Here is a 21,870-nt window from a genome sequence, read left to right as displayed (position 1 = left end):
CAAAGAAACTTCCAAATATAAAATCTTTAAACATTTTTAGTATGTCTTTGTACTCTTTAGTAATTTTTTTTTTATCATAATCTAAACAATTTTTCTAGGGACATCTCTTTGGGTTGGTACAAGCAAAAACCCGAAAATGGCTTAGATTTTCGGAAACCTTGATTGAAAAATAAAAAATAACCTAAAAACTGAAAATTTCTCTTAAAATGGACAAATAGAGACAATGTGATAGTCACACAATATAATTTTCTAATAAATTAAGAAACAAGAGGCTCTCAAGAGCCTGAATCGCTCACCTGGTAAAAAATGCCTTATTGAACATATTGAACCATGCCAGGCAAACATGTACAGCTAACAATTCTTCAATATTACAAATATATATGACTTACTGTTTATAAATAAAGAAAATGAGACCAAAACACAAACACTTAAAACTTAGCAATGGACTGTGAAAATGAGGTCAAGTTCAAATAAAACCTGCGTAATCGACATATAGATCATAAAATATTTCCGTACACCAAATATAGTTGACCTAATGCATAAAGTATTAAAAAAATAGACCAAAACTAAAAAAGTTAACTTTGACCACTGAATTATGAAAATGAGGTCAAGGTTAGATGACACCTGTCAGCTAGACATGTACACCTTACAATCATTCTATACACCAATTATAGTAGACATATTGCATATAGTATAAGAAAAACAGACCAAAACACAAAAACTTAACTATAACCACTGAACCATGAAAATGAGGTCAAGGTCAGATGACACCTGCCAGTTGGACATGTACACTTTACAGTTCTTCTATACACCAAATTTACTGGACCTATTGCTTATAGTATCTGAGATATGGACTTGACCACGAAAATTTAACGTTGTTCACTGATCCATGAAATGAGGTCGAGGTCAAGTGAAAACTGTCCGACAGGCATGAGGACCTTGCAAGGAACGCACGTACCAAATATAGTTATTCAATTCCGCCGCCGGATCACTATCTCTATATCGAGCTAACTGCAAGAAAAGTTGCAGGCTCGACAAAAATGATCAAGACAATTTTTTTTAACTAATTATTTATTAAGAGAAAAAACTTGCATACATGTACTTACTGTACATCTTTTTCTAAAATAAAATTTTACCCTGCTAGGTAGAGAATAGGTAGGTAGATTATGTTGGACATTGTTAAACTTTGAAGCCCTTAACTAAGAAACATTGACTATGAAGATTACTTCAGTACCATAGTATTAGTGTGTTAAAATATGGTTACAATAGAAAAATCCTCAATTCTCATCCCCTCCCATATTGATTTTTCAAGTCTCAAAAAAAATTATTACGATTTTTAGCCAATTTTATGTGATTTTGTTTTAAATTGACATCTCTTTCAATTAAAATAGTTGACTGCTAAGCATTGTACAACTGACCACTTCAAAATGCCAAACCAATCTACAGCATTTAAGCTAAGAAAAGTGTTACGAAAATTTTAACATTTTACAGTATCGACAAACAAGATGAAGTTTGTTGATCATGCCAAAAGCACTTATACTTTACAAATTGTCACAACAAAGCTGAGGTAATCTTCATACCAAATATCAAATCAATCTGATGCAAAGTAGCTGAGAAAATCTCAGTTTTCAAGACAAATGGAAGGACAGGCATCTGTAAACCTTAAAATACAATACAACGGTGTTGTTTGAAGATAAAAATATATCGATTTATAGTTAATCATCATAAATACCTGTAGTAAGGGATAGACAAAGAAAAAAGATGCATGCAATTAAGGATGTCTGCTGCTCAAATTTAAAATAACAAGGATTTCATGCGGTTGCTTACAATGAAAACAACTTTGATATTCAAACAAAATAAAGTAATAAAATCTTTAGTCTCGTGTGTAGTTTTCAAAATACGAGACATTTAGAAAATGGCAGGAAAAGGGTTTTCTCCACTTTGCTATTTGTTAACATTGGAATTGTTTTTTCCCTTTAAACCAAGAAAAATAACAAGGATTTCATGCCGCGGATCACTATCCCTAAGTTTTGCTAGGCGAGACAAAACTTCAAATTGTCTTAAAAGATCTATTGAACAAATTTAATGCATTTGTATGGATAAAACCTGAGAAAATCGAAAAAATGACAAGAATTCAAAAACATGATCAGCAGACATCCTTAAAGTAAATAGAGAACTTTGTCTCTTTTTGAACATATTTACATGTAAGTATCTTTATAATAACATTAAAAGAAAAATACAGTCAAGTCCATAATTATTATTACAGAAAAGTTAATTTCTACATGTTGTATAACATTTTGCTTGTTATTTTAACATTAAAAATTCTAATGACCAATATTTTTTCTTAAATTTTGAAGAGATACACAAGTATTCACCATGTTAGTATGCGAACAAATGGGCAGAGTGAAGCAATGTCAAAACCAGCTTTAAACTGTTCATGATGGAGGGAAAAAAATACTGATTTAAAACTCTTGACAATATTTCAATAATCATGATCATAGTGTCAACATAAACACATGAAGTACGTATACTTGTTCATTTGTATGCAAGCATGTTACTTGTGCATGTTCATTTTTTGTCTACAAAGCAAATTTTGTGACAACGTCTTCATTTACAGTGCACTTTATAGAGATTATATCAAGAAAATAGTCTTCCAGCTGGTCAATGTCATTTAGATAGTCAGATCTGTTCTGACTATTAAGGAAGTCAGAAATTGTGTCGTGGAAGGCAACAAGATGTGTGGTCGTTTTGTTTTCTTTCAAGTTAAATCTGCTTGTAACCTTGAATTGAAAACTTTCAACATTTCCTTTCAAATTACAGTGAGGGCATTTTATTTTTTTGATTCCCTCTGGAATGTCCATTTTCTTGTTGCATGATCCACAATGGAATTTTTTCACTATTTGTATGTTTTGGATCTGTCCAATCTTTTCTGGTAGTTCATTTTCCTCTATATCATCATTTATTTCTCCTAGGTCATCATCCTGAACAGTAATTTTTGTTGATTTTGTGGTGGTAAGGTAAAAATCACTATATTTTCTTGAAGACAGATTTGTTAGTGTGCAGCAATTATCAAGTTGTAGTTCGGCAATCAGGTTTTCAAAAACAGCAACTTTAACATTCCCAGTGGAATCTGCAATTATTATTTCTTTTTTCTCTTTCGTATTACCGAACATCTCCACAACTTTCGTTTCTCCTATTGAAATCACTTTTCCTTTTAAGTTGTACTGAAAAAAAATTATATTTAGAAATAAAAGAAGTTTAGTCAGTGATTGGGAAACTAATGCGTTTTACCTACAATGTAAGATTCTCACTAAAAATGGCTCATTAATTAAGTTAGTATATTGTGTGCATTGAATTTTTGGTTGTTGTTGTGCTTTGTTTTTGATAGTTTTATATTTATAGTCATATTCATACCAGTACAACTAGAAGTAATATGATCAACTACATGCACTAGTACATATGAAGACTTACAATCCTGCAAAAGTAAGGGTCTCAGAAGAGTTATGTTCAGGAAGAATACATTGAAACAGAAATAAAATATATTTAGATGATTTTTGTGATACGCAGATGTACCCTAGTTCGTTTAAAAAGCGAATTATGCTTTAATTAATGATAGTTGTTTCTGCTGAATGGTTGGGTTGTTGTCTCTTTGACATATTTTCCATTTCCATTCTATTTTAGAATCAAAAGGTTTTTCCATACATAAAGTGTGTTGAAATATAATATTGGAAGCTGGTGAAAAAGCAGTACAGAAAAAATTAAAATGCCCCAATGTTTTTTAAAACAGCCATACATCTTAGATGGCATAATATAATATTGAGGACTTCACTGTCTATGTTGTGAATGTTAACTCTGCTCCTAATAAGTAAGTAATTGAAATTTAAAGCCTGCATATGTTCAAAAAAGAAACATGAGCTCTTTAATCGACTACAACAGACTTTTATGCACTTTGATTTGATTTGTATGTCCTCAAGGCCCCCTTGAGACCTAAATAAGATAAATGGTTTGGTTCTTTTTTAAATTTTTGATGCCTTTGTACCAGTCCAAATAATTATGATGTCTTGAAAGTCTTTTTCAGGCATATATAGGCATGGTAGATATAACAAGCAGAGAATGTATATATAATGAATATGCATGTTTCTGACACAAGCTTAAGATATTAAAGGCCTGATTAGTTTTCATGGCAAAATTTTGAAAGATCAAAGGAAAGTGGTGCCCAATAGGCTTGTCTATGCTAATTTCATCAAAGTTACGTGTTCGTGAGATTTGACAGCAGTGTATTGTTTGAACAATCTGTATCTATAAATATACGTTGAAGATACGAAATCTAGGTTTTATTCAAGGGGGAGAGAGACACCTATTGACGGTGTTGGAGGGCTGCCTTGACTGTATTTGCGCATACAATAATATCTTAGTTGTTTCCAATGTATTATGCTCTCGACAAAGAAAAAGTTCTTATAAGGATCTGTATTATATGGAATAGTGACTACTGCCTTTGTATTGTTCTCAACTGAATTAGTCACTATGTTGGTACTTTCAAAGTTATCAAATTTTTTGGGTTTAATTTTTCTCTTGGGTTTACTTTTAACCAGAACAAATATTGTTTTGGGTCTAAAATTTAGAATAAAGACATAACTGATATAATTATAGCTTTACCATAATTTGAGTTGATGATCGATCAATATTGTTAATGCTGGTTATTGTCATACTGCTTTTACCCAATCCACTAGTGCTTGGGGCTGTGTCTGCAAATTCCAGTCGCTTCTGAAATTTTACGCTTTGAACGAAGTCCACTTTGGTGCGTGTATTTACAAGAATGTCCATATCCCCAGTTTTACTGTTTGGGGAAAGACTAAAGTTTTTCAATTTTACAGGAGAACTGATCCTTTGAGCAGTCATAAATTGATTGTGTTTATCTACGTTGAAGCTGACAACTTTGTAATCTTTGGATTTGGTTTGTAATGAGGCATTAAAATATCTATTTTTCTTTGCGGACATCATAATTGGCGTTACACTAGTCAGGTAGCCTTCTTGTTCATCTTCGGGAGCTGGTAAAGCTCTTTCGTACTTCCTTTTTTCGGCCATGGTTTCTCTGCTTTTCCCGCGAAATTCTGCGATGCCTATCGTAAAAATCCAAGGTGTCTGGCATGTCGTAAAAGTCCGAGATCCCGAGTGATGAACATAAAACAAGTAGTGCTTTTTCGACCACTGCACGTTATTGTTGTAAAAAATGTGTCGGCGTCGGTTTTATTTTACATCACTTCTAGTATTTTTGGAGAGGACCCAAACTGTTCAAGTCAGTTTTTTGCAAAGTTTATTTATATATAACACCTTGTATAAATATATTTAAAGAGCTAAAATGGTTAAACTTCATATCTAGAATTTCATATCATAAACTTATTCTTGTTCATAAAATTTTCAGCAATAAAGCACCAGATTACCTAAAGGAACTATGTTTTCTTATTGTTAACCTACAACATAGAAATCTAAGGTAATCTGAAAATAATAATTTAGCTGTTGTGCTTTTACTTATATCTATGTACCCCTTTCAATTTTGTGATAAGGGTTTAAAAAAATAACAACAGTGGGATCATGGCATCCATCTCTTTAGGCCCTGCTAGTTGAACCATTTATGTTGAATACACACTGATAATCTTGGGTTACATACTTAGGGAGCTACCATTTGATTTTTATGGGGGAAGGGGGGGGGGGGGGGGGGGGGGGGGGGGGCTAGGAAGAATTTGTGTCTTGCCTTTTTTTTCACTATACTTGATCTTGCCTTTTTTTATAAATTTATTCTGTTTGTTTTTTTTGTCCAGTTGCTCATCCTGCCTTTTTTTACTCAAATTTCCTATCCAGCCCTTTTGTCTTTACCTAAACCCTCTGTCCTGTTTTTTTTTTGTCAAATTTTATCCTAGTTTCTACCATCACATACAAATCAAATGGTAGATGCCTTAGATAACATGCAGGATATATAATTGTGGATTTTTATAATTAAGTGGTATATCAAAGATAATAACTTGACATTGAAGTTGAAGTTCAACTAAGAGTGATTACCAAGATGAAGAATAGGAGTTTATATCAAATTGCTTTAATAAAATTATTGATTTTGTAACATAGTCATTATTGGCATTCCAGATTTGTGCCATGATTAAAGTCAGACAAGAGTGGATACACTGAAATGTTTCGCCCGTTCTAGTGTTCATAACATAACTAATGTTGAAAGTATAAAAAAGAAGTATATACCACAAGCATTACATTGAATTAAATAAAACATGTAAATAACCAATGTACACGTCAAGGTGACATCATCCCTTTCAGACAGACATGTGGGCCATACAATCATTCCATACAAGAAATCTAGTTAACCTATCGCTAAAAGCATGTTTGAAATTAACCTCATAAAAAAATGACTTTGACCAATGAACAATGAAAATTGGGTCTAGGTCAGATGATTATTGCCAGACAGACATGTACACCTTTCAAACATACCATAACCATATATAATTGACTGGATGCTTAAAGTTTCTGAGAAATTCGGTTTATATAAATAAAAAGATGTGGTACTAGTGCTAATGAGACAATTGTCCACTCAAGTCACAATGGTTAAAAAGTTAACAATTATAGGTCAAAGTAAGGCCACCAAGGTCAGATGACACCTACCAGTTGGGCATGTACAAGTCAGGAGCCTGTAATTCAGTGGTTGTCGTTTGTTGCTGTGTTATTTATTTGTTTTTCGTTCAATCATTTGTATCTTAATTCGGCTGTTAGTTTTGTCGATTGAATTGTTTTACATTTGTCATTTCGGGGCCTTTTATAGCTGACTATGCGGTATTGGGTTTGCTCATTGTTGAAGGCTGTTTGGTGACCTATAGTTGTTAATTTCTGTGTCATTTGGTCTCTTGTTTAGAGTTGGTCTCATTGGCAATTACACCAAATCTTCTTTTTTTATATAAAGTTTGTTACATAAGGCATTTATAAACCAAGTATGCAGCATCCAGGTCTACTACCTTCTGAAATATACAGCTTTTAAATCAAGAGCTAACACTGTCGCTGTCATCTCCAGATCACTACTCTTAAGTCTTGCTTTTTGTGACAGAAGTTGCAGACAAGACAAAAATTGCTCCTATTGTGGCTGTCATTTTTAATGAAATCAAAGAAATAAAGCCAAGCAAAATCACACTATTTTGCATTTTACGTTTTATTTATATACATATCTAGTTGATTTCACAATAAATTACAATGCATTTATTTCCTTTATGGAGATAGAATGTGTCATGCTTCTATGGAGATACATTTATAAAACATTCTCTTCTCAGAAAGTCTATATATATATATATACAATGTCAGCCTTTACATCTCACTCAACTGTTGAATTAGTCCATGCTTCATGCATACTAGTCAATCATTATAGTAAATGTCCTTGTTAGATTTTATAACAGTGCAATATATATTGCTTACAATATTCTCTACACATCAACATATAAATTGAATCAAAATACAGTTGAAAGTGTTTAGTACATAAGCAGTTATAAAAAAGAGTTCTTAAACAACAATATATACTCATGAAAAATTATAGAAACAAATAACAAAGTATCATTTAAATCAGATTCATAAAGTTTATTATATGACCATAGATGACTTTTTTGTTTTGTCTGGCCCAGCGACACTGTCGCATATGCGAGTCTAGTGTCTGTATTGGGAGACTGAGCTCCTGCATATGTATCAGGTTTTTATGCCACCACATTCTTGTTTGTTATTCGTGCATGGCACAGGACACCTGTTATCCTAGCATAGACCCTGACATTACATTATACCAGAACTTTTCTTCGAGCTATTTCTTATAATATAAATGTTTTTAAAAAATTTGCTTGCTTTAAAAAAAAAAGTTATTGCTAACATTTAAACCTGTTTTATAACTGCTTATATACTAAATACTTTTAACTGTTTAAAACATGTATATTGTGAAGTGATTTATTTTTCTACAATTATTTTAACAACATGAAGATCATTCATCTTATCTGATACTTGTACTATTAAATTATCAAGATTATATCACAGCCATCACTATATGCTACAAATTGATCAATCAACTACAAATATCAAAGAATTCAAAAATAAAACACAAATGATACCTCAATTATTGTCCTTGAAACATTTCAAAATGTTTCAATAAAAATTATTCAACATTTATTCTAATGGACCAAAAAATATATCCTAGATTCCCATCCCCTTTATACATGTACCCAATTTTTCCAGCCTTCACAATAAATCATTTAAATTTTTTGTCACATTTTGTTATAAAACTTAAGTATGTTTGAAAGCAGTATTAATGGTAATGGTCCTTTTGGCTCCAGATGTAGCAAAATTTTGAAATGTGGATTATTTCTTTGTGTGATATATAATATTTGATATAATTATCTTGGTTTTCAGATGCCAATTATGCCCCTTACCATTCATACTCTTTTAACTGTATTGTCAGTTCCTTCCACAATTACACAGGCAAATTTTGTTCACGTGAATTTTATGTAAATTTAATTTTCACGTGAAATTCATGTGATGAATTGAGCTTATACATGAAATTCGTGTGAACTCATTTCATTTGAGTTTTGATGTGAAATTCACATGAATTTTTTCACGTGAATTTCACATGATTTTTGTGTGAAATTCACATGAACAAAATTTGTCTGTGACCCCAACCTTTATAAGATGGTGAGGGGAACCCACGAGCAAAAATAAACCCCTCTTTGGACATTTAAGGTTGTTCTATTGAACAACCTTAAATGTCCAAAAAAATGTGGTGGGTTTTACACTTCTTTACTTTAATACATTTAATGTAACTGAACTGTAACATAAATAATCTGATGGTCGGACCAATAGGCATCAAGAATATCTGTCTCATAATGAAAAATTTTATCAATATTTAGGAAAATATGATCTAATAATGTTGTGTATAATCTGGTAGGCTTAGTAAGAATTTGGGAGCACATAAATGTGTCCAACATAAAGTTCAGGAAATTATCATGTCCAGATAGCAAATCAAAGTTAAAATCTCCCATTATAATTAAATTTGAGTGTTGTAAATCCAAAGTAGGAGCAAGATCATAGAGGAAAGCTGTCTTCAAATCTTTAAGGGAACATTCTGATGCTCTGTAGACAAACACTACTTGGAAGAGTCCTTTGTTAGGCACAATTATTTCCACTAGTAGAAATTCTAATGTAGGTGTTGAATAAGGCAATTGTCTTTGAAGTAAACAGCCATTTTTCAAGAATACAACAAGTCCATGTGGAGGTCTAGTATTTGGACGTTTTTGATTTTGATCAACTCGAATAGGTGTTTGAAATCCAGGAAATAAGTAATTTTCGTTGCAATCTGAAGGAATTAACCTTGATTCTGCGATACCAATGACATCAGCATCCATAATGCTGGGATCTGCTCTAATGTCTTCGTGATGCAAATGCATAGATCTCGAATTGTTAAAAACCACCTTGAAATTTTCACTTGGCAAAGAATACAGTGGTTTGAAACACAATGAAAGGACCGCCTCAGATTTCAATCTCTCAACTTCATCCTTGACACAGTCAGACACAGCAATATTTTTTCGATTCAAGTTAAGTATTTGCAATCCTGATAAAGTTGTTACTCTGCTTAAAGCAACATAATGAATATGAGGAATCTTCCCTTTGCATTTAGAATCAAGACTCACAACTACTTCTTTTAAAGTATCACCTTGTGACTTGTGGATTGTTTTTCCAGCAGCAGGTCGAAGAGGCATCTGGATTCGTTCAAAATTTTTGTATCTATAACTAAATGATCTCTTAATATCAAAAACTGGTGTCCATCTTTTGTCAATATTTTGACTGTACAAGTGGTTATACTTTTTTCTTGTATTTGTTCCAATTTTCTCATCATTAAATTTGACCCATACTATACTTGGTCTTTGCGATTTCGTCTTGTACTCAAATAATTTCACCTGACAAGATGAACCATTTGTGAGACCATCTGTTACTTCAATGTTAGCTGTTAAATCATATTTCATTCCAATAGCTAACTCCACTTCTTTGGCTAAATTGGCTGTGTCAGACTGCTTTCTAGGTAAAGAACTGATCAATTTTGCTTTAATAGGAGGGGAAAAGTCTCCAACTACGGTGTCTACAGCTTTTACACTTACTTTCTCAGATGTCAAATTTGTTATAAACTTGTTGTTAAATTTATCAACAAGATCATTTTGTACAAATAAGTGTGTACTGTTTTTATTGTATGATTGATCTTCAATCCGGACAGTCCTTGTATCAAGAATAGCAAAATCATTGTCATTGAGATTATTAAGTCTCAATCTATTCAACAACTCTGCAAACTCTATATCATCTTTTTGTCTCATTATCTGTGTAAGTTCATGAACCTTAAATAACTCCTTCCACAAATTAGGAGAAAGAGCAGATATGCCTTTGTTAAGATCCTGAAAAATCCAACCATCAAATACTGGCTTCAGTTGAAAGAAGTCTCCAATTGCAATCACACTTACACCTCCAAATATCTGGTTGCTGCCTTTGATTTTCTTTAATCTAGCATCCAAAAGGGAGAACATTTTGTTTCCAACCATTGAGATTTCGTCAATCATTACAACTGATAAATTTCGGTATTTCATTCTTAGAGTATTTAGAACATCACATGACAGAGATTGATTTAAACCTTTATTGGGCTGTATTTGAAAAGCATTATGAATGGTCAAACCATTAATATTATAGGCTGCTTTTCCCGTTGGAGCACATAACAGAATTCTTATATCATCAGGATCTTCCCCTTCGGTGGAACACAAATGTCTATGCAGTGCTTGAAATAGAGCTTTGACTACTACAGATTTTCCTACACCTGCACCACCTGTCAAGAACAGATACAATGGGTCACATTTTCTTTTAATCCATGTGATTACATGAAGGAAAAATTCTCTTTGTTTATTATTTAAAGACCGTATGAGCTTGTAATAGTCATCATCTTCAATGCGATTGGCATGATTTTTTACATCTATTGTTCTAGCTGCTACACCAACTTCTTCTGAAATATCATAATGTCTATGTTCTGTTGGTCTATCTGGGTTGAAATGTACATACTGATCTGCCTCTGTTGACCCTTCTTCAACATCTTCAAGCTCTACTTGCTGAGTTCCAGGAGCTATTTCATCATATTGATGGCAATCATTCTCTGCTTCCTCAATGGCTTTGTCAAGTTTTTCAACATTATGTTCATACTGTTTGGCTTTACTCTCTACTATTCTTCGAACAGAATTGTACATACTTTCAAATGTTTCGTTTGTTCCCTTTAGATCAGATTGTTCATTTCTCCAAGGATAGAACAGTAGCAATCGTTCCCTGTAAAAATTTTCAGAATCTGTTTTTCTATTGTATCGGACATACCTAATCACTTTTTGTGATTTTCTTTGTCGAATGATTATGCCATTTTTAAGAGTAATTTTTATTTTTCTATGATTCTCATTTGACATTTCTAGCTCATCTTCAGTTTCAGACTCATTCTCTGACTCACTTTTGTTTTGTTCGTCATCTGAAGCAGGAAATTTCACTTCAAGTTGAGATATGTAGTCTGCAAGACACCAGTTTTGTAGAAGTGCTGGTCTTTTTGAATAACGTTTGATGTCATTGTTTGACTCTACATCAGTAGAATCAGGGGATAATTTTTCAAGCTCTGATGTTTGTTTTAGCAAAAAAGTTCTCTTGTCAGGTGGAGAAGTGTTTATGAATACTACAGGTCTGGTAGCTTTTGTCAGAGGCATTTGTAGCAATAAATACACAGCTTCTTGAGCACAAGTTTCGACTGAATTTGTAAAATAATTTCCAATGTGCCTAACTTGTCGCTTGAGGTCCAAATTTCCTTCTCTAGCTTCCTTTGCAGCTTGGTCTAGCAATCCACTCATTCCCTTTTGAGACTTGCTTATATATGAAACAATGTATACAGCACATGCATATGGATCTAGGACAAACTGCAAATCATGATTTGCTTTCCATGCCGGTAATAATGCTTTCATGTATGGATTTACACGAACTTCACTTGGCTTTCTTTTAAGGAACACTTTTGCACTAGATAGATTGCTTCTGATTGCTTTAATATAATCCTCTCGACTTAACTGTAATACATTGTTAAGAAGCTCATCAAAAGTAATATCTTCAACATTATCCATTGTATAAAGTGAATCGACCTTGGTTTGGATTTCTTTATAAATTGCTTTGTATTTATCAATATCTTCATTTAATGGTTCTAAAATTACTGTCTCATCCAAAGGTGGCAAAGGAAACCCAAAGCGACATATTGGCCGACCTTTAGTTCTGCACGTCTTTGAATGTTTGTGAACTTGTAAACTAACCAAATCAGATGGAGCAGATGATAATGAACAACTTACATATTTGTCAATAAACTGAACGAGGTCTTCATTTGAATCCTGTTCATAAATTGGAGCATTTTCAATCCATATCAACATGTGAATGTGGGGTGACCCTCTTTGTTGAAATTCAACACGATAGAAATAATCAATCACTTTCCCAATAGGGTCATGATCACTCTGTAAAACTGTCTTGATGAATTGTTGGACACGATAATCAAAAAACCTAGAGCATGTGACAGGATCTTTCTGTACTAGTCTGGACTTTGTATTCCAGTCCATTTGATCCAATTCATCATCAGAATAATATTTACCATCATTCAACTTTCCAAGAATTCTAAGTAAATCCTTCCAATTTGTATCTGCTGAAGAAAAGGAACCAAACCATGTTGGTAAACCTAACTGTCTGATCATTGCAAATACATCTTTCTTTCTCTTCTCAAGGTAAACAGGAGAGTTTCTAAGTGATCTGAAAATGTAATATCCTTCATCTAACTTTACTATATCATTTACAGTTGAAGGGTTCAAAAAGTCTCTTACTGTCCATTTTTTCCCTTCTGATTTGCATCTACGTAAGGCAAGATTTACTCTATCATTTATATGTTTCATTTGTATTTTCTTTAATTTGAAAAACAAATTTGGTACTGACTGTGCAACTCTTCTGTCTACAGATCTCAGTTCCCACTTTACAATATCTGAATAATGCACAGAAACTAATCTTTCTTTGCTATCTGGTCTGCGTTGTCCACAAAATATACTTGGGAATGCTAAATACTCAGCATCTGTGTCATTGTACAAACTCAATGGTCTCTGCCCTTCACCTGGAGCAAAAACATACTGAGAACTGCCTGTGTTACTGGTCTCATCAAACACTTCGTCTAAAAGCGTGTCGGTATTTCCTGCATGGAGTTCCTCCTCATTGATTTCATCAAATTTATCACCTGTGCTTGTTTCTTCATCTTCATTGCTAGTATTATTAGCTACTTCACTTTCATCATTGTTTTGTACAGCAGTGATTTCTCTTATCCAGTTTTGATCTATTTGTACACCAGAGGTTTTGTACAAGTCACTATTCTGCATAAGATAATGCAATGCACAAAGTACAGCAAACGGCCTAACATTCTCACTGAAATCACATTTGTTATATGACAGTTTTTTTTTCAGTTTTATTGGTATTGTACCTGATTTTTCCAGAGTATGAGGAAGGGAATTAATTGTAGGTTGTACATCGACAGGTACATTTACTACATTTCCTTTGACTGAAAGTTGACCTCCTCGTGGTAACAACCGAATTTGCATAAATGGTATTCTTAATGACAATAACCTTTCTTCTAATGGATACAGATTCAATTCTATTGGTTTTACTGGAAATCCCATTTTATTTGCAACAGAAAGCCTTGGTATTTTATTTTGTCTTATAGATTGTAAACATGTATTGCAAATCCATTCAATATTGTTGACGGATTTTCTATCAGTAAAACATTGCTTCAAATCACCCTTAACTGTCTGCTTTATTCTACAAGCATTAACAACTGAATTACTAAACCATGTCTGAGTACATGATGTGCACAGGTAAGTCGGACCTTCAATAATGTTTTTAGAAAATATATCAATGCATTGTTCAAGAGAAGAGCCTTGCTGTTTTTGTTTCTTTAATTTTGATTCATGACAGGCAAATTCTTCTGCCTTCCTCTTTCGACTCTTAACTGATCTATCATAGTTTCTAATCTTGGATCGATCTCTATTTCTAGAAGCTTGCTTACATAATCTTTCTTTTTCATTCACTTGGTCATCCTTTCTAGCTTTTCGCTTGGCATCTAGTTCTTTCTGTCTGACTTCATCATCCCTTCTCGTTTTTCGCTTAGCATCTAGTTCTTTCTGTCTGACTTCATCATCCCTTCTCGTTTTTCGTTTGGCATCTACTGCTTTCTGTCTGACTTCATCATCCCTTCTGGTTTTTCGCTTGGCATCTAGTTCTTTCTGTCTGACTACATCATTTCTTCTCGTTTTTCGCTTGGCATCTAGTTCTTTCTGTCTGACTTCATCATCCCTTCTCGTTTCTCGCTTGGCATCTAGTTCTTTCTGTCTGACTACATCATTTCTTCTCGTTTTTCGCTTGGCATCTAGTTCTTTCTGTCTGACTTCATCATCCCTTCTCGTTTCTCGCTTGGCATCTAGTTCTTTCTGTCTGACTACATCATCCCTTCTCGTTTTTCGCTTGGCATCTAGTTCTTTCTGTCTGACTTCATCATCTCTTCTCGTTTTTCGCTTGGCATCTAGTTCTTTCTGTCTGATTTCATCATCCCTTCTCGTGTTTCGCTTGGCATCTAGTTCTTTCTGTCTGATTTCATCATCCCTTCTCGTGTTTCGCTTGGCATCTAGTTCTTTCTGTCTGACTTCATCATCCTTTCTAGCTTTCTTTCTTGCATCAAGATCTCTATTCCTTTCTTCAGACTTGTAAGCTTGATTTTGTCTTTTCAATATTTTAGCATCAAGTTCTTTCTGTCTGACTTCATCATCTTCTCTAGCCTTTTGTTTAGCATTAAGCTCTTTTCGGTGTATGTATGGATCTTCCCTTCTTCTTTGCATGTATGTTTTCATATATACCTTACGTTTATCACATTCGTCTGTCTGGGCTTTGGTCGAAATTTGAATTATATTTCTACGATTTTGATCTTTAAAATAACTATTAATCTGCCTCTGAAGTACTAATGAGTTGTCCATGTCAATTAACTTCACTGGAAGAATTTCATACTGTGACTGTAAATCAATATGCATGCTTGTGTAGTGAGAGTACATATAATTCACCAGACTTTGGATATCTCTGAATCCTATGAGTATTGACATGCCTTTAGACTTTCGTGGCTCATATAAACCAGACTTGTCATGTGAATGAGAGTCAAAGAAAAAATAAGTATCGTTGTCAAAATAAACACCAGAACATATAGCGCCTATCATAACTAAAGCAGCCTTAGCCTTTTCAAATGCTTCTACAAGGGCTTCTTGTAATGTAAGGAAGTCATTTGTTGAATCAAATTGAACAGCAGTACCAAACAAGACATTTTTTCTTTCCACTATAATTTTTTGTCCTCTAATTTCAAAGACATTTGGAATTTCGTTTAAAGTCAATAACATGTTTCTAAATCTACCTTCCTGTTTGAGATTCTGCACAGTTTTGAGATAAACTTGATCTCCTATTTCCAAAATATCATCTAAGTTATACTGTTGGTCATCTATATTCTTAGTTGCAAAGGCCAAATAAATTAAACAATTGCATGTGCATTGATTTCCTCTAGTAAAATTGGAAAAACGACCATCAAATTGATCAAAACTTCCAAAAGTCAACGTAACATTATCAAAAATATGAAGAGCATTTATTATTGAGTAGTTCATAGGTGTATCATTCGCATATTCTTTAGTATTTTTACTTTTAGTATCAGTAAGAATAGTTCTTGTTTTCCCACAAGGGGCATAATTTGCAATCTGTTCAGTTTTCCTACAAGAGGTGAAATATACAATCTGCTCAGTTTTCCCATAAGGGGCATGCTCAGTTTTTCTGTTTTTAGGGAGGACAGACTCCTCAGGCTCATTTTCAATAGTATTCCCACAAGGGGCATTTGTTTTTCTGTTTTTATAAAGGAGGGCAGACTCCTCCTCTCTGTCATCTACTGAGTGTTGGTCACCAGCCTTCGTCATTGGATTGGCAGCCCCCATGATGGCTTTGGAACGTTTCCAGTTCTTTCTTCTAGGCATCTTGAATGACTGCGAAATCACAAAAGAATGTGTAAAAATCATCAAATGAACAAGAGAACTTTCGAACATAGGCATCCTCAAGTTGGAATTCTGTTGCATGTGGAAACAAGAAACTGATTTGTTATTTATCGCTTTAATGAACTCTGTTTTTGTTGAAGCTAGGAGCATCTGTAACTTTGACACTAACAGTATACATGTAATCAATCATCATGCACCTAAGACTTCTAATACAGACTGAAATAATACTCACATGTGTACTTCATGTTGGTAAATATTTTTTGTATAAATTACAATTTTTTCTTTGAGCAAGTGTTATTTTTTTCGAAATGCACTCTTGTTTCGAATTCAGTTTAATAAAATATTTAGGATTATCCTTTAATGTTATGAACTTGAAGTGTTTTGATATATATATAAAAATAGAAGACACTTACGGCGCTGAATTATCTACTTTTTACATTTACACATAATAAACTCTGGCCAAAGTCGTTTCTTACTTAATCAGATGTTCATTCTGATTCTTTCTACAAGATCATTAATGCGCCTTAGTAATCGTTATCAGGCATATATACAAGAGCTTGGAAAAATATCAAATGCAAATGTTTCTTTTGGGTTAAATTTGTACAACACTGAATATTGTATTCATTCAGTCTATAAAACTTTTAAAAGACCTAGAATAAATAGATTATCTAATAACCAACAAGATTTGGCAATGGACAAAATGACGAATTTCTGTGAACAGTATGATTTCTATCATATCTTATATACAACAACTTTACATCACTATATCATGTATACAAACAATTGGCAAGGTCTTTTAGCCACTCTAGATTTCAAGTGCTGTACCTAAAACAACTCTAATACATATGAAATCTCGAGTTGATTTTGACCAGTCGGAACTACTATTTTTGTAATGTTGCACTACAAATAACTAAGTTATTGTGTTCTGATTACATTTTGGAACTTTTTAATGCAAAATGCAGCTTTATCAAACAATTTAAAAATAAAACATAACACAGTTTGTTTTATAAGACTTGGTTGCAATTAATTAAAATTAAAAACAATGCATATAACATTCAGAAGTAGGATAATTTGCCTTAACTCATTATACCCCCCATGAAGCAAACAAAATCGCTGGAGCCTAGATACCATTAAAGGAAAGCTGCCTTTAAAAACATGCACTACATTGTAAATGTACATGAACTGCATAAAAATACAGATATACTCCATATTGCTCTTATTTCTATTTCTTGTAAATGTACACGAACTGCATAAAAATACAGATATACTCCATATTGCTCTTATTTCTATTTCTTGTAAATGTACACGAACTGCATAAAAATACAGATATACACCATATTGCTCTTATTTCTATTTCTAGAGAAATCCCAAAACTAACATACATGTATAGTGCATTGTGTAATATAATTTTGGCATAAAATTTTGAATTGTGGTGATTTTATTCTTATCAATTCAATTTATGTATGGATAATCATTTACTATAGCGCTTGTATTTGTGAAAAAACTAAGAATGTGTCCAAAGTACATGGATGCCCCACTGGCACTATCATTTTTCATGTTCAATGGACCGTGGAATTGGATAAAAAAATATAATTAGGCATTAAAAATTAGAAAGATAATATTATAGAGAACATGTGTACTAAGTTTCAAGTTGATTGGACTTCAACTTGACCAAAAACTTTAACCTGAAACATGCACTTTCATTTTCTATGTTCAGTGGACCGTGAAATTGTGGTCAAAAGTTTAATTTGGCTGTATTATTAGAAAGATCATATCATAAGGAACATGTGCATTAAGTTTCAAGTTGATCGGACTTCAACTTCATCAAAAACTACCTTGACCAAAAACTTAAACCTAAAGAGGGACAGACAGACGAACGAACAGACGGACGGACAAAGGAACGGACGCACATCTAGAAAACATAATGCCCCTCTACTATCGTAGGTGGGGCATAAAAATTGAAGATTTACTTGGCAATATTTTTTTTAAAAACATCGATTTTGGTTGAAATGATAGGACATTTTTTGAGTGGGAACTCAATCTTGTCCAAATACTGTATAGTCTGAGCACTTGTTTCATGAGCTTGAGTACGCTTATTTTATCAAGAACAATAAAATCATATTTGCGAACGTCTTGTCCAGGAAATGCAAACCAAATGACATCTGACAGAGATATAAAAAAAAAATAACGTACACGCGTGCTTCCAATGTTTTAATTATTTTTCCTGAATATAAGAGAACTAGCGGTGAAAATCGTAACAAAAAGTCTTTATAGATCGATGGAGAAACAATACCAACAATGCTGGATGAACAACAACACTACTATTAAGGGAAATATTTTCAAGAGGCTGAATGCAGTAATATTTTCTTACCATCAACTTACGGAAAGACTGTTTCCGGTCGGTCACACTAAAAACAACCCGGACGCGTCCGAGAGCGTCGGAGAGAAATACAAGTTCTACCATGTATACACGTTTCCTTCTAATATAATATGCATACAAGAAGAGCGGCAGGACGTTATTTTTCTTACATTATAGTTACAATTAAAGAATTTTAACAATAAAATTGTTATTGTTACATTATTAAATTGTTATTCTTTCGAATTTCTTCATTCATGATTTGGATTTATTCCACTGCTGAGAAGGGGCAAGGGGGCTCCAATAACAGCAAAACAGTTAAATTATTTCATTAATAACAGTAAGGCATGGACCATTTAACTTGTAGGGGGGCATGGTTTTTTTTCTGGTCAGAATATTTTTTATTTTTTGGAAGTAGCACAACAAATTATTTTTTTTGCATATTTAACATTATTTTTTATGGTAAACGTCCTAAGTCAGAATTTTTTTTTGTCCTCTTGCTGGCCAAATTAAATTGATACAGCAGTTTCAAAGGAGAAGAAAGTAAGTCAACATGATGAACAAATTGTGAAAAGGGGTCAACTGACAATTTTGGTCAAATTGACTTATTTGTAGATCTCACTTTGCTTAACATTTTTGCTAGTAACAGTTTATCTGTATCTATAATAATATTCAAGATAATAACCAAAAACTGCAAAATTTCTTTAAAATCTTTAAATAATTCAGGGGCATTATACCTGAAAAACCAGTTACCCAATTCGACTAAAAATTTCAGGACAGGTACACCTTGACCTAATAAATAATGTAACTTCTAGTCTTATTTGCTCTAAATGCTGGAGTTTTTTAGATATAAGCCAAAAACTGCATTTTACCCTGTGTTCTATTTTTAGCCATGACGGCCATGTTTTTAGACAAAATAGAAAATTAAACACAAACTTTATTTTATACACCCTACTGATCATTCAGTTGAAGTTTGGTTGAATTTGTTTGATTGGTTTTAGACGAAAAGATTTTTTAAAGTTAGCAAATATGATGAACAAATTGTGAAAAAAATTGTCATTAAAGGACAATAACCCCTTAAGGGGTCAATTGACAATTTTGGTCATATTAACTTATTTGTAGATCTTACTTTGCTTAACATTTTTGCTGTTTACAGTTTATCTTTATCTATAATAATATTCAAGATAATGACCAAAAACTGCAAAATTTCCTTAAAATTACCAATAAAGTGGCAGCAACCCAACAATTGGTTGTTTGATTCATCTGAAAATTTCAGGGCTGATAGGTATTGACCTAATGAACATTTTTACCCCATGTCAGATTGCTGTAAATGCTTTCGTTTTTGAGATATAAGCCAAAAACTGCATTTGACCCCTATGTTCTATTTTAAGTAACGGCGGCCATGTTTTTTGACGGATCAAAAATCAAAGCACACACTTTGTGCAGGATAATCTAAGGAACAATCATGCTAAGTTTTAACCAAATCCATTCAGTAGTTTCAGAGGAGAAGATTTTTTAAAGTTAGCAAATATGATGAACAAAAGGTGAAAAATTGTCATTAAAGGACAATAACCCCTTAAGGGGTCAATTGACAATTTTTGTCATATTAACTTATTTGTAGATCTTACTTTGCTGATCATTTTTGCTGTTTACAGTTTATCTTTATCTATAATAATATTCAAGATAATGACCAAAAACTGCAAAATTTCCTTAAAATTACCAAATAAGTGGCAGCAACCCAACAATGGTTTGTTTGATTCATCTGAAAATTTCAGGGCTGATAGATCTTGACCTAATGAACATTTTTACCCCATGTCAGATTTGCTCTAAATGCTTTCGTTTTTGAGATATAAGCCAAAAACTGCATTAGACCCCTATGTTCTATTTTAAGTAACGGCGGCCATGTTTTTTGACGGATCAAAAATCGAAGCGCACATTTTGTGCAGGATATACTAAGGAACAATCATGCTAAGTTTCATTCAAATCCATTCAGTAGTTTCAGAGGAGAAGATGTTTGAAAAATTGTTAACGACGACAGACGACGACGACGACGACGACGACGACGACGTCGACGACGACGGACGCCAAGTGATGAGAAAAGCTCACATGGCCTTTTAGGCCAGGTGAGCTAAAAAACTTACACTGAAAGTTCCTGTGGGTGCAGACTTCTTCAGATTATCTGATACAAAGATGATACCATTTTCTGTATTAATGAAGAAATACTTCTTGGCTGCTATACCATTAGCATCCTCAATTATACTGAACTTCACTACATCCTAAAATATATATAAGAAAAAAAGTTTATGAATTTTGTACTTTTAAACAAGTAAAACAGAAGCATACTGGTAATTATTTATATTCCAGAAACTTCTACTGCTATTGCACAAAGCTGTTGCCAAAATCTTGAAGAGCCAACCATGGAATTGACAGCAGTGACATTGTGTTAATAATAAGGGCCTTGATGTGTGAGTCATCTTCAATCCCAATTGACAAAGATGGAAATTTTCCTGCTGAAGGTCATTTCAGGTACTCCCGTTTCCTACACAGATAACAGGTTGTCACAATATAGGAAAGGGTGTTATACATGGCATATAGCATCCACACACAAACAAAATAAACCAATCAAAAGTGACTTTACATATGTTGTATCTGAATTAAGTTTTCTTGTATTAATTTGAATAAATTTCCGAAAAACAGTACTTGAAAACTCTCATTTTAAGATTGACAATAGAAATGGAGAATGTGTCAAACAGAAATCAACCCGACCAAAGAGCAGAAAAAAGCCCAAGGTCACCAATGGGTCATGAACTCTAAACTCACCCCATCAGCATCTGTTGCATTGACAGATATTACAGCTCCACCTATTGGATAATTCTCCTTGATAGAAATGGAATAAGATGTTGCTAAGAACACTGGGCTGCTTGGATTGCGGTTCACCTTGACATTGTAACTCTGTTCTGCTCTGACATCAGGTAGAGCAGAATCATAGACCTGGACACGGAGCTGAAATACAAGATATCAAATTCATAAGCTAAATACTATTGGAGTTTTTATAACTTTTGAAATTATCTATCCATGCTAGAAACCTAACCCAGGACAAAATTGTACAATTGTTAAGTTCCTTTCATACAGAATGATATGTTGCTGTGCAATTAAAATAGTAACAGGAATTTCTGACAATAAAAGCATAGTCAGGCTTTTTTTTATTTTAGACATTTGGTTTCCTAAAATTATTCACTACAAAACATACACTCAGGTAATTAAATTTCAAAATTGAACATCTGGATATCTTCTGCTTATGAAAATAGTTTTAGGACTTCTAAAATCTTCTCAATATGGACTATAAGAATC

At 33.2% G+C, this 21,870-nt stretch overlaps 2 protein-coding genes across 2 annotated transcripts in view; both read right to left on the bottom strand.

Moving 5' to 3' along the window:
* The window catches only part of LOC139489809 (uncharacterized), a 204,321-nt gene that overhangs the window by 49,821 nt on the left and 132,630 nt on the right, over window positions 1–21,870 (bottom strand). The window contains exons 128-129 of the mRNA XM_071276656.1: window positions 21,340–21,522; window positions 20,661–20,795 (exon numbers count right to left, since the gene is read on the bottom strand). Coding sequence (XP_071132757.1) covers window positions 20,661–20,795; window positions 21,340–21,522 — 318 coding nt within the window. The remainder of the gene's footprint in view (window positions 1–20,660; window positions 20,796–21,339; window positions 21,523–21,870) is intronic.
* Window positions 2,432–5,228, bottom strand: LOC139489810 (uncharacterized). The gene is made up of 2 exons (XM_071276658.1): window positions 4,657–5,228; window positions 2,432–3,224 (listed from the first exon to the last, which is right to left on the bottom strand). The coding sequence occupies exons 1-2, from the start codon at window positions 5,083–5,085 to the stop codon at window positions 2,580–2,582; spliced, it is 1,074 nt and encodes a 357-aa protein (XP_071132759.1). The 5' UTR covers window positions 5,086–5,228; the 3' UTR covers window positions 2,432–2,579.

This window comes from Mytilus edulis, chromosome 9 (assembly GCF_963676685.1).
Source record: "Mytilus edulis chromosome 9, xbMytEdul2.2, whole genome shotgun sequence".
NCBI classification, from domain to species: Eukaryota; Metazoa; Mollusca; class Bivalvia; order Mytilida; family Mytilidae; genus Mytilus; species Mytilus edulis.
This window is presented reverse-complemented; position numbering and strand designations above follow the sequence as displayed.